This window comes from Telmatherina bonti (assembly GCF_933228915.1).
Source record: "Telmatherina bonti genome assembly, chromosome: 8".
NCBI lineage: Eukaryota > Metazoa > Chordata > Actinopteri > Atheriniformes > Telmatherinidae > Telmatherina > Telmatherina bonti.
Window position 1 is genome coordinate 7,665,378 of NC_136626.1, and position 14,465 is coordinate 7,679,842.

The 14,465-nt window shown below is 45.1% G+C and overlaps 1 protein-coding gene across 1 annotated transcript in view; it reads right to left on the bottom strand.

Annotated features, from left to right (window-relative positions):
* Positions 1 to 12,907, bottom strand: part of LOC306759400 (1-phosphatidylinositol 4,5-bisphosphate phosphodiesterase gamma-1-like) — a 40,143-nt gene extending 27,236 nt beyond the window's left edge. The window contains exons 1-3 of the mRNA XM_079245038.1: positions 11,772 to 12,907; positions 1,463 to 1,612; positions 706 to 799 (exon numbers count right to left, since the gene is read on the bottom strand). Coding sequence (XP_079101164.1) covers positions 706 to 799; positions 1,463 to 1,612; positions 11,772 to 12,033 — 506 coding nt within the window. The 5' untranslated portion in view covers positions 12,034 to 12,907. The remainder of the gene's footprint in view (positions 1 to 705; positions 800 to 1,462; positions 1,613 to 11,771) is intronic.
* Positions 12,908 to 14,465: the final 1,558 nt, after the last annotated feature.

Here is a 14,465-nt window from a genome sequence, read left to right on the forward strand (position 1 = left end):
ATCCATTTCAGGAGACAGATTTGGAACTTTCTGCCTCCTTTTCCTCCTCAACAACCTTAACTTCCGCCACAAACTCTCTTCTCCAATTATTCATCCAGCTGATGGAGCTTGTCCCCCAAACGGTTTACACAACTTCATAAACAGCCAAAATTAGCCATTTCACTTCCTCTGACCGTTCTCCCAGTCTGTCCGCAACACGAGCAGCTTTCTCCTGCAAAACGCCGCTGTTTTCACCACACAAGCCAAAAACAGCCGCCACACATTTATCTGCAGTAAATATTTTCATCCCAAAACCGATATTTCCCCTCTCCTCCGGCTCTCCGTCTTCTGCAGCCAGATGTGGACGCAGCAGTCACACATCCACATACCAGCCTTATGAACTGGCCGATTTATAAAGCTCATTAATAACTAAACTGCTAACAACACAGTTCATCTGGATTTTATCGCTTCAACTTTCTGCTTGAGGCGTCCGAACATCTCAAGCCTCATGTGAAGAACATAATCCTGTTAAAACACAGCGGAGACAGTAAAGTTTCTCCAACACATCCCAAAGAATCGCAGTTATTCTAATACCCCTGAAAACTGCTTCCTCACAGTTTAAGCAGAGATGAATCTGTTGTTGTTGTCCCACGATGTGTCCGTGCCAACACAGAAGAAGAAGAAGAAGTATCTAGAGTCAGTAACTGTTCAGTAACTGACACACACCTGTCGATCTGCTGTGGTGCCGGAGCTCTCTGGGTGTCCATCATCAGCCAGTTGAGTCCACTGATCCACATGTTGACTTCCTCCTCGCTGAAGGCTGCAAACACGCAGAGAAAGAGAACCATGAAGGTTTGTCTGTAAAAACATGTCTGATCACATGCAGATCAGACAACGGTCAGCACAGCCGGCGTCCTGCGGTGACTTCACTGAAACGCCACGTTCTGGTTTTTCCTTTGTTTTTTATGGAGTCCACATAAACCCGAGGAATTTAAACCCCTTGACACACGTCTCAACCTGAAACTATCCAACAGTCAAAGGTACACAACAGAAAATAGGCTGATTTCTTTTAACCTTTCTTTTAACAGAAAAAAATTATAATTAAAAGCTTTGCCAGTTATTGTTGTTGCTATTATTATTATTATTATTATTGTTATAATGTGTATTTTTAAGAGTCTCAGTTTTAGGCCACAGGCAGCTTTCTGGCTAACTAAAACTGGAGCTTAATGCAGAACTCCAGGGGCCCCTCGATGGGTTCATCCAGCTTGGAGACCAGGCTGAGGAAGTCTCACATGTTGTTTTTGGACTTTTTGTGTGATTTTTGTGCGATTCATACAATAAGAAACACCTGCAATGATGTACATGATCCTGCGAGGATGACGAGTAAATAAAGACAAAAAATTCTATGCAACTTTTAACATTTGGTTCTGAGGCAACAAATAGTATCTGTAACACACACACACACACACGCACACACACACACCTGCCACACTGAGGGTCCGGAGGCGGAACTCCAGACCATAGAGCACGATGAAGCAGTGGGCGGAGTCCAGTTTACGAGCCTCCTCCGGGTAGCGCTCGAAGTCGCGGGAGCCCTTCCCCAACCGCAGCTCTCGGATCTCCCGTATGTCGACTGGAGGAGGAAGAGGAGGAGGAAGGAAGGAAGGATAATATTGCATGAACACAAATATGCACAACCATAAATCACACTGTGGCATGTTGTTCATTTCCCTGCCAAACAGCCAGAAATCTGCAGCTGGTGAGCCGAACAAACGCTCCTGTGTGCGCAAGAGCCCCAATACAAACACACAAATGTGTGAGCAGTCAGCTGCAGGACGCTCGAGTCGTCTGCAGACGTTGGCGTTTTCACAGCTACTGTAAAAGGAAAACAGAATCTCTGCAGGATTTAAGGAAAAAAAGTCACTTTAAAACGAGTCAAACTGCTAAATGCAGGAAAAATGGAACATTAATGGCTGCAAAGAAAAGCTTTTATAAAGTCCTCTGTTTCAGTTTCTATTCAATCTGAGCTTTAATGCTTCACTCAAACGCTTTTTGTTCCAGTTACAGAACTTAAAGTTGTTTTAAGTGTCCACTGCAGCGGACACCAGTCGAAAGGTTTTCCTGCACACACACGGGTCAGGATGTTATGTTTACCTCTTCACTGGACTTTAATGAGTCTTCCAGTACACTCCCACTCAGTGGTAAATATAGACTGTCAGAAACAGGCTTTAGTTTGTCTCTGTTGTATGTGTTTAAATGGAAAAGATATATTTATGTCAGAATATTATTCTATAAATACTGTTAAGGAAAAGGCTAAAAACACAAAAAGAAAACAGGAAGTGAAGTTTACCCCAGACTATCATTGTAAATGTGTCCCTAGAAGACTTTGTTTTGATCCAGAATGAACTATTTAAGGACACATTCACATCAGCGTTTCTGATCAGAATTAGAGTCTGTTTCCTCAGAAAGTCGCTTCGTTTGGGGAAATGTGAAAATTCTGATTCGGATCAAAGAAGTAGACTCGGTCTGCCTACAAACTCAGGAAGCGAACTACAAAAAAAGTAACTTCCTGCATGTGGCGTAGCGTTGCATTGTGGGTAAATCCATAGCGATGGCGTTAAGGGTCCTCTGCCTCGTCTGGTGTTCATACTGCGTCCATTGTTGCAGTGGATTTCTGCAGTATACTTGCATAAGACACAATAAAAACCCAAAACAGCCATAGTTTGGTCTCCATGTTTAATTGGCAGGTGGAGGAAACAGAGTTTTCTTCTTCACGCCGGTCTTGTCCTCTCTTCTGCTAAATACCAGTGCAGCGCCACCTCTGGTGGGAATGGGGAGATATTATTCTAATGGTTTGACTGGTTTGACCAAAGTGAACACGATCTCGGTCCGCATGGATCCACCATGGAAAACATAACGTTTTAAATCCCATCAGATCTCCAGATCATCCCTGACTGCAGAAACCCTGTAAAACAGGGGTTGCGGTCCTTAAAAGCCATAATCCTGCAGATTTTTCCATGTATCCCTACTCCAACACACCTGACTCAAACTAATCAGTCATTGTGCAGAACTTCATTGGCTGTTGGATCCATTTCATGGAAGCCAGGCATGTTGGAGCATGGATACATGAACAACCTTCAGGACAGCGGCACTCGAGGGTTGACTTCAGACACCCCTGCTGTGAAAGATCAACGACGTTAACCAGAAAATCTTTGTCTTGTTGGCAGCTAGTTACCCACTTCTGTTCAACAAAGCAGCTTTGTGTCTTTAACTTTAATTCAAGTTTTTCTCTTTTCAAATCAGGAATTTAGTAACCTTCCAAACACAACAGGAGCCATTTGTGTCAGTGTGTCAGCGGTTGGTGAAAGCCGCCTCTGCAGGGTTAACAGAGTCCGGCGAGCGACCGCAGAATGTGATGTCAAGTCTGGACTCCACTTTGACACTTGCAGCAGTCGACACACCCACAAAGAAAACCCCGGCTTATTGACATAGCAGATGTGGTGTGCAAACACACATAAACATACACTCACAGATGATCCGTGGATTCGCACAGCAGACACAGAACCACTATAGCACACACATGCATGAGCTGAATGTCTTTTTTTAAACCCTGGACTTTATTTTCCACCACAGAGGATCCTCTTCCAAATCAAACCAGCAGTCCAGAAGAAGTCCAGCCGCCTTTCCCCCCTTTTGCAATCAAAACTTTCCTCTTGGACACCATTATCCGTCCAACGGACAGACGACTACGGACACACAACAGGAGGAAGAAACTGCTTATCGAGCCAAAGAGGCCCGTCCTCAGCAGGCTGTAAATTATCCCGAATCAAAGAGGCCGTGAGGAGAATCTGGCTCTGATCTGAGCGTCCTGCATGTGCAGATGGCAGGGAGAAGATCTGGCATGAGATTAAGAGAAACCTCTGTATTCCTTGTGTGGATATGTGTCCGAGCTTCACCGAGTTTTCAGCGCTGGCAGCAGCAGAGAAACAAAGAATTCAAATTAAACTCCAGCAAAAGTTTAGACACGACTAGGACTAGGATAATAAGAGCAAACCTTGTTTTCCACTGTGTGGAAGACTCGCCAACTGGTTGGGGTTCATATTTAACACCACGGCCGCACTAAGTTGAGCACGTGCATTACGTTATCGCTCGCTGTTGGTTTCTGGTAAAAGCAAAACCTCACGACCCCCCCCCTGTCCAGGTTTAGGTAATCCAGTATATGCTAGCAATTCATCCACTTGTCTGATTTAAGATTAAAACGGAGCATTTTTAGCACATTAAGAGCCACAACTTCCACAGCTAATCCCAACTTTCTGGATGATGCGTCATGTGTTACAAATACACTAAATCATATCACGTTTTTCACGTTTAGCCTGAAGCAGCTAACGTCATATGTTCTGACTGTTTATCGTCACCACACAAACAAATGTCACCGTCCAAACCGAAAACCAACCAAGTGGCTCGCGTTGAAATACACCTGGAAACGATCGTCACTGCCTGCAGCTCATCCTTCAGAAAGTAAAGCCTGCCTTGCCGCTGAATCAGGATCAAATAGTCCCGGTATTTACTTTCCCACTGAGAAGAGGATCACAACGCCATCCTCGGTGCTCGACGGCTCCATTTTGCCTCAAACTGCAAATATCTGCAAAGGATCCATTAATACAAGAAACGTCTTCGGGTGCAGGGTCTGTGTGGAACTATTTGTGTCTGATTTATGAAAATACATTTGAACAAGACACTGTGAAGAGGCCTTAAAGACGATTTGTGTTTTGTTTCTTGTTAAAGCTGTGGTAAGGATTTATTTAGACCACGGCTGACAGCCTCCGGAGGTTTGGACTTATTTTCTTTGTTGTATTTACATGTGATTGCTTCATGCCCGATACAAATAAAGAAGTGTGTTGACTTTTTAAAATAAACATTTGGGCCTAAACTCTGCAAAACAAAACAAAAAGCTAAAAAAAAGTGACTCAAAATACTCGCAGTGGTTCCACCTGTTTCCATTAAATCAGTTTAAAGGCACAAAAATGGAGCCGTTTTCCTCCTAAACTAAAGGAAAAGCAACCAAGAGCTATTTTTACCCCCATTACACCTTTTATCGTTTCCTGTCATTTAGTGTGGATGTGAAGGAATTTTCCAGTGACTCCAGTGATGTTAGAAGAGATTTGTTTCCTCATCATGAAGCTCTGAACCAGTCTTCTGTCCTGCTGGGTCAGCTATGAGTGCTGGACTGAACGGCGGCTCCTGAATGCAGCAGTGTGCACTGCTGACCTGAAAACACCAGCCGCTGATAATTGCAGAGCCCTTCCAGTGAAACAAGCTGTTCCTGGTACAACTGATGACCTCATTCCAGCCAGATGGTATGTATGGTTTACAGCAAGGCCAAGAAAAGTGAAGGATGGGAAAGAGGAGGAGAAAACAGATGCCGGAGATTCTGGCAGGACGACCAGCTCCAAACCCTAGGATATAAAGTTTTTGATGAATCCTTGAATCCAGGTCTTCAGGACCCCCTGTCCTGGATGTTTTACACATGTTCCTCCTCCAAAACCTCCCAGTCAGATTACTGAACTTCCTCTTTAAGTTCTTTGCAGCCTGTTAACGAGTCTTTATTTCACTCAGGTGTGTTAAAGCCTATAAAACCGTCCGGTAAGGGGGGTCCGAAAGGACCCGGACTGAGAAACACGGCCTCAGACTAGTACTGGAAAAGAGCTGATTTGCAAAAGAAGGAATGAAAACAGCATCTGCAAATAGTCAACATGGTGCTCGTGAACTATCGGCGGCTTTTTCTGTTTGTGATTAAACGCCGACAAAACTCGCAGAAATGCGAATCCGACGCTCCGGAGCAAGAGCACATTTCTCCGTCGAAACCGCAAGCAGACGCCTCGCGTCTACAAGTCCAGCTTTACTCATGGCTGCCATTTTTGTTTACATCTTCATCCATGAGATTTTGTAGACTTTGAACGTAATCTCCACCTGCTGATTCATTTTTTCATTATCTGTACTGCTTTCTCCAGGGAAGCTGGAGTCTATCCCAGCGATCATCAGGCGAGACGCAGGTACATCCTGGACAGGTTGCCACTCCTCCATCTGCTGATGATCTTTAAAAATGACCAGTTTTACAGGGTTCTTAAAAAGATTCACTTTGGATCCGAGAACCTGTCCTGGACTGGAGACAGACTACGATGCCACCACAGCGGCAGGTTATGAAAGGGATTAACGGATGTAACAAAGCTGCAGACCTCCGACGGCTGACTAGGTAAAAATAAAGATGGTATCATGTGGCAGTAATATTACTACTGCAGCCAACTAAAAAAAATAAAGCTGCACATGTCAGTTTTTGGTATTTAATGAACTAAGCTGTGGTTAACCGTCGTCATGCTTGTTGGATCAAACCACCCAGAGTATCAGGCAGCTGGCGCCTCATTTGTGGTCGATGTCTCTGCTTCCTTCAGATGATTTCTCAGCTTTTGTTTTCAGACCTTTAATCTGAGACAGGAAGTGAGACACTCCCTGATAACCCAACACTTCCTGTGCCTCAGGATTTCATACCTCCAATGTTTGCCAAAGCGCTCATCTTAAAGAAAAACAGAACTCGAGGCGTGTGTGTGTGTGTGTGTGTGTGTGTGTGTGTGTGTGTGTGTGTGTGTGTGTGTGTGTGTGTGTGTGTGTGTGCGCAGGGATGATTTCATATTTTCAGGCAACGGTGGAGGAAAGAAGAAAAGTATCAAGCAACAAAAACAAAGGAAGGAAAAGCAGAAGAGCAAAGGGGGGGGGGGGGGGTGAGGAGGTCAGTCACATAAATATGAAGAAACAACCTCGAACCTCTGCGTGAAGGTGAAAGAAAACGGGGTGACATGGGAGGTCATGAGACGGTGTGAGGTGGATGTGTGGGAGCAGGACATGAGGAGGAAGACGGAGATATGAGGAAGGAGGAGGAAGAGAAGAGGGGAGCTGACAGATAGAGCTGTGGGAGATAAAGTGAAGGAGGGACCTGCTGAGTTCCTGGAATCTGCTGGAGGCTTCGTCCGGTGGGAGGCTGTTTGCAAAGGGACACTTGTAGGTTATGAAAGCATGTGTGTGTTTTTGTCCAAAAGCCTTGTTTTCACCCGTTTGAGAACGTGAAGACGAGTGAGCAGAGAAGAGCTTCACTTTGGTTTTCCTCAGAATCATTAAGATCAGCGACGGCACCATTTACAGAGTTTAAAATCCAAACAAATGAGGCGGCTCCAAAAACACGTCTCCTGCAGCCTCAGAATTCATGCACAGGTGGAGTCACCACCAGACACGAGTCAGGATTTCATTCACCACGAAGACGAATCAGAAACAATCTTCTCCAAAGCCACAAAAAGAAATGCGATCAGTCTCAGTTCCATTAACGGGTCGACGACAAAAAAACTCAACGGCATGGAGTCGATGGTTACGCTCCTAATGGCTGGAATTGCCAGGAAGTCGTAGTATTTGTCCAAACTGGAAACCAACCTTTAAAGTAAAAACAAACCCCTAAAGAGGGGCAGCTTAATTTCTGGGAATATCAGGGATATCAGGGATGTTTTATGGTACATACCCTCAACACTTAATGACTTTTTTTTTTGTTGGCCGAGATCAGAAACAGATGGTGAGTCACATCATTCTAGCCTTCGCCAGGCCGGACACGATGCTAATCCTGATGATGTACGTCAACATCTTAAGACAAACCACCGAAAGCAAACATCCAAGCCTGGGATCTTGGATTCTGGTCCCCGCTGTCTTGCAGGTTTTCAAAGTGACCCTGCTGCAACACACCTGAGTCTAAGTCAAGTGTGTTGCAGCAGGGTCACTTTGAAAACCTTTAGGACACTGGCCTATGAGGATTCCTGAAACCCCTGAAGTTTTTACTCAATTTCTTTGGTGTCTGTCTACCTTTACTCATACACACCTCTTATATAGAAATAACACGCAGCGATAGAAACCTAGCAACACTCGAAAGAGGAAACTCACGGCAAACAAAAAAGTAGATCCAAACCTTGCTTCATAGTACTGTATGTACTATATTTACTGTACAGGTACATTAACAAAAGCAATAGTGCATGTTTCCAAAACAAACACACTGCTGGGGTAAAAACACACAAAACGTGGACATTTATGGCAATAAAAGAATATGTAGCCTACGCGTCATGTAGGTTGTTGTAAGACATCTGGATACAATCGAGACTTTGTATTGTGCAGATATTGTCATTCCAAACTGGGATCCATTGTGATTGGTAGTCATTAATCACACTTTCAGTGCAACATGGAAACAGGAAAATAAATGGCATATCATCCGTAAATCATGAAAATGCCATGATGTTGTATCAGATGTGAGTCAAAACATGGACTACAGGTGGAGTCACGTTACCTATGTTCTGCTCTTAGATCGTACTGATAAAGTGTGTGTGATGCAATAGAAATTTTATTGGTGAACTTCATTCGCAAATGGACACATTTCTTTTGTAACCATTCTGGCACTTATCGTCTAACCTGAGAATGCTCTGACAGTGTTGAACTGCGAGTGAAAGCGCTCTACTGTGAGTCCACAAAAAAAGAAAGTGATGTAGTGTGCGTGACGACATTTACTTGCATACAGCAATATTCAATTGCGACTTATAGCGATTTTACAGCATGTTTAAGTGATCTACTGCAAGTTATACCTATCTACTGCAAGTTACAGCAATCTACTGCAAATTATAGCAATATACTGCGAGTTGTAACAATCTGCAGAGATCTAAAGCTTTCTACTGCAAGTTACAGCAATCTGCCGCAAGTTACAGCAATCTACCGCAAGTTATAGCAATCTACTTCAAGTTACAGCAATCTACTGCAAGTTACAGCAATCTACTGCAAGTTACAGCAATCTACTGCAAATTATAGCAATATACTGCGAGTTGTAACAATCTGCAGAGATCTATAGCTTTCTACTGCAAGTTACAGCAATCTGCCGCAAGTTACAGCAATCTACCGCAAGTTACAGCAATCTACTTCAAGTTACAACAATCTACTGCAAGTTACAGCAATCTACTGCAAGTTACAGCAATCTACTGCAAGTTACAGCAATCTACTGCAGGTTACAACAATCTACTGCAGGTTACAACAATCTACTGAAAGTTACAGCAATCTACTGCAAGGTACAGCAATCTACTGCAAGTTACAGCAATCTACTGCAAGGTACAGCAATCTACTGCAGGTTACAGCAATCTACTGCAGGTTACAGCAATCTACTGAAAGTTACAGCAATCTACTGCAAGTTACAGCAATCTACTGCAAGTTACAGCAATCTACTGCAAGGTACAGCAATCTACTGCAAGTTACAGCAATCTACTCCAAGTTACAGCAATCTACTCCAAGTTACAGCAATCTACTGCAGGTTACAACAATCTACTGAAAGTTACAGCAGTCTACTGAAAGTTACAGCAGTCTACTGAAAGTTACAACAATCTGCTGCAAGTTACAACAATCTACTGAAAGTTACAGCAATCTACTTCAAGTTACAGCAATCTACTGCAAGTTACAACAATCTACTTCAAGTTACAGCAATCTACTGCAAGTTACAGCAATCTACTGCAAGTTACAGCAATCTACTTCAAGTTACAGCAATCTACTGCAAGTTACAACAATCTACTTCAAGTTACAGCAATCTACTGCAAGTTACAACAATCTACTTCAAGTTACAGCAATCTACTGCAAGTTACAGCAATCTACTCCAAGTTACAGCAATCTACTGAAAGTTACAGCAATCTATGTACGCTGGTAAAACTGGCAACAGGGTCTAAGTTTCAGTTCGGACCTGTTTATCTGTGTCATAAATGTTCACTATCTGTCAAATCTTGGACAAGCTGTCTTTGAATTTCCCCTCAGAGATGAATAAAGTATAACTGAATTGAATTGGATTTAATTGTATTAATTTAAAAACAAAGAAAAAAGAAAGAAAAAAACTGTTCCCATAAAGAGATGCAAAAACATTAAAGTTTGAAGCATGTCCAAACATGTCTATCTGACTTCAGCCTTGTAGACTCGTAGCACTGATTCGGATGCCAGTCAGGCTCTTACAGCTTTCAGCTACGACTAACATGTTTAGAGACCTGTCAAAGTGATTTGAGTCTGACTAAAACCATGAAGCTTTTTCTAGTGTTGAACATGCTCCCTTGTTGCTCACAAGTACTTCACACAACTGCCCTTAAAAAACAAACTTAACAGAATATTCCTTTAAGAAATGTTAAAAAAGTTCAAACATGCATCATTTAACCAGCTTCTGTCTCATGGGAGCCTTTTTTCCCCAACTTATTGCTTCCATAAAGTTACAAAACACAGATGGCAGCCAGAAGGAAACTTCATCATGCCAGTAGTGAATGCTTAAAGTCAGCATACACTGCAACAAATCCTCCCTCAGGCCACAGACTACAGCCTCCGTGCTCCAGACAGGCCGAGCAAACAGCATGACAGTCGCCTGCTGCTCTGAGTGAAGCGCCGCCACTGCTGCAGGCCGCCTCACGCCACAGACAGGAAACTCAGGCCGGCGGAGGATCCTTACGACAGCAGCACGCCGTCCTGTCTGGAGAGTCACTGCGAAGCCGAACTGGAGGAAACAGAGGTTAGAGGGTTGTGATCCGCCTGTCCGCTGAGGAGGCCGTGACAGCGCCTCAGCTGCTGTGTTTGGGTTGAAGCCGGACCAGCTGACCACAGCAAAAAATATCAACTTTTACAGGACAGCCTGAAGTGTGTCTAGAAGCTCACATAAACCAAATTAGAGAAGCAGACAGCTCTAGTTTTATGTTTTGTGTTGGAGATCTCCTAAACCTGCGATACCTCAGCCTGAAAACCAGATCTGTATTCACCTCCTCGCATGTCAGGACTTCATGGCTGAAAGCAGAGAGAAGCTTGAAACTCTCCAGGAAAGAACAGTCAGTCAGACATAACCTGAATTTCTAAGGGTGCATGTGCACATTTAAAGGGTCAGTTCCTCCAAATGAAGTTAACATCTTAAATAAATGCTGTGAACACCAAGCATTTTCTCTTTTGGTTTTCTATGTGGCCTCCTTGGGCTCAGCAGGTCAGAACCTGAATGAAAAACCCAGCAGAGGCCGACCTCTTCACAGCAGAAAGACCGTACCCGGTGTTCTGTTTCCGTCTGTGTCAGCACCTTCTCCAACACTTCAGCCTCAACTGATGTTCCAGTGAATCTGTAACCTGCACACAACAGCTGACTGATGCACAACCGTGTGTTTTACACTCAAACTGTGAGACCAGGTCTCCATTTTGTCCTCACTTGTAGGTTTTTTAGTCAACTTTTCCCCCACTTGCTCATTTTATAATAAGATTGTCTTATTTTAAGTTAGTGCCATTTGTCTCGTCAGTCACAAAGTGTCTCTGTAACTATTTGTCACGTCGCAGTTTTTCTCTTTGTGTCTATTTGCTTCTTTTTCTCTGATCTTCAGCCGCTTTGGGTCTCATTCTCCTCCACAGTCCATCCATTCACATGCATTGTGCGCCACTTTGCAGAACTGTCTCCATAGTTAGGTTATGTTTGTTAGTAGATCTTACGAGATGCAGTTATCTCTGCCATGTGTTTCCAAATCTTTGTCCATGTTTAGCATCCCTCCCTTAATGTTTATGGTCAGCTGGAGTCATTTTGTGATTGTTTTGTCTGCAGCTGTCAGAGTCTTCCTGCAACACATCCAGTTACACCACAGCAAAAACAACCAAGAAGTCTGAAGCTTCCTCAGCTGTGACTGAACTTCAATCTGTGGCTCAGGAACCCCCCCCTCCCGTGCTTTAAGACTCACCTTCTCCTTCTATTTTGTCGGGGTTCCAGCTCCACACAATCTGCCTCGTGTCCTGCTTTATCTGGAACGTTCTCCTCTCGGGCCGCTGGGACTTCTTCTGATAGAAGATGGTCATCACCGTGCCCATCTCCAGGCTGTGTAGGATGCGGGGACCGGCCTCAGTCCAGTCCAGCATCCTGGAGGCCACGACCGGACCAGTGGCACCACAGGCGGCCTCCTCGGCACAGCCATTGAGGCAGCCACTGAACCTGGCTGCACACATCTTCACTGCATAGCTACGAGGAAATCTGGCAATGTTCTGGTTTCTTGAGCAGGATGCTTATCTGTCAGTCAGAGCATGGAGGACCACGGTCATCCAACAGGCCCAAACCTCTCTGCTGTCAGGAGGAGGTCTGCCTTTAAGCCCAAACTGGGTCACTCAGACCAGCCAGGGGGGTTAAAACAATGACACCAGAAGACACAAGCTAAAAAACATCCCTCAGCAGCTGCAGAGCTGAAATGCTAAAAGATGTCTGACATGTGAATTATGCTCTGGTCCTCTGGAGGGGGAGTGTATCCCAGTGTTATCCTTTCCAGATGCTTCTGGCAGCACACCAGTAAAATCCACTCGGGGTGAGTTTTCATCACCGCTGGACTCAGGTTTCCACCCAGTATGCTATTCCTGCAGCTCCTCCAGTCCACGACAGCAAAAGGCAGCTCCAGTCCAGCTTTAAATCCTGCTTGGACCTCTGCCGCCTCTGCCGCTCGCGGCTGCCGCTGGGGCGGTAAACGTGAGATCCTCCTTCTGGCTTCGGGAGAATAAAGTCAGTGCGCGCGACAAAAGCGCCCAGTTATGTAAGGAGCAGTCGGAAGGTGGGAACAGCAGGCCGGCGGAGAGGAGGACGTGCCGCTCCGGGAGGCGCGTGGCAGCTTCGCGGAGACGCGCGGACGGAAAAGCACCGAGCAGCCGCGGCGGAAACCGTGTGAAGCATTCCGCTCCCCCCCTCACCGTGTTCCTCCCGTCCCAGGTCAGACACACCAACAGGACGTGCTGGCCGTTTGGAGCGCCCGTGCAGACGCGTGCGGGGTTCCACCGCTCCGGTCCCTCCTGGTCCAGGATCCCCCCCTCCTCCTGGCTGTCTGAGCCTGCGCGTCCCCTCTGCTCCAGCAGCGGAGATCTGAGAGGAAATTAGGGCTAGCAGACCGGAAAAGCTTGATCAGAGTTTTTTTTTTTTTCTTTAGTGAACTGGAGGGAGGATGAGGGGAGCAGAGGGAGAGCCGTGAGAGGGAGCAGAGGAGGCGGGGAGCAGAGCGACCTCCGCGGGTCTGCAGGAGATCTGCAGCCCTGATGGAGAAGCCTGGGAGGAGACTCTCCTCTGCTTTGAGCTGAAACATCTGAACTCAGCGGGTGATCGCTCGTGTCAGCAGGTCAAGTGGGGTTCAAATAACAAGGTCACTCCCACGTCAGCCTCTCAGTATGCTGCAGCCAATCAGCTGCGAGACTTTATGACAAATAATAGAAATACTTTTCTTTCCATAAAGGATTAGATTATATTTATATGATGCAAAATGTTTAGAGTGGAAATTCCTCACTTATTCAGACCATTTGGATCACATGGTGAAATATTTAAATTTTAAACTTACTGATTAAATGTAGCGTTTAACTTTACAAAGTTGTATTATTTAGTGTTTATTCAAATGATAAAAATATAAGGACTGAAAGAGAGCCTTTCTGAGCACAGTGTAGCATCTTCTGATGGAAACTTCCAGCAGGATGATGCACCATGTCACAAAGCTCACATCATCTCCATGACGATGAGTTCACTGTCCTCCAACGGCTCCACAGTCACCAGATCTACATCCAAAAGGGACGTGGTGGAATGGGAGATTCTCATCATGATGAGGTGGAACGGAAGATTCTCATCATGATGAGGTGGAACGGAAGATTCTCATCATGATGAGGTGGAACGGAAGATTCTCATCATGAGGTGGAACGGGAGATTCTCATCATGATGAGGTGGAACGGGAGATTCTCATCATGATGAGGTGGAACGGAAGATTCTCATCATGATGAGGTGGAACGGAAGATTCTCATCATGATGAGGTGGAACGGGAGATTCTCATGGTGATGAGGTGGAACGGGAGATTCTCATCATGATGAGGTGGAACGGGAGATTCTCATCATGATGAGGTGGAACGGAAGATTCTCATCATGATGAGGTGGAACGGGAGATTCTCATGGTGATGTGGTGGAACGGGAGATTCTCATCATGATGAGGTGGAACGGGAGATTCTCATGGTGATGTGGTGGAACGGGAGATTCTCATCATGATGAGGTGGAACGGGAGATTCTCATCGTGATGTGGTGGAAAGGGAGATTCTCATCATGATGTGGTGGAACTGGAGATTCTCATCACGATGAGGTGGAACGGGAGATTCTCATCATGATGAGGTGGAACGGGAGATTCTCATCATGATGTGGTGGAACTGGAGATTCTCATCATGATGAGGTGGAACGGAAGATTCTCATCATGATGTGGTGGAACGGGAGATTCTCATCATGATGAGGTGGAACGGGAGATTCTCATGGTGATGAGGTGGAAAGGGAGATTCTCATCATGATGTGGTGGAACTGGAGATTCTCATCATGATGTGGTGGAACTGGAGATTCTCATCACAATGAGGTGGAACGGGAGATTCTCATGGTGATGTGGT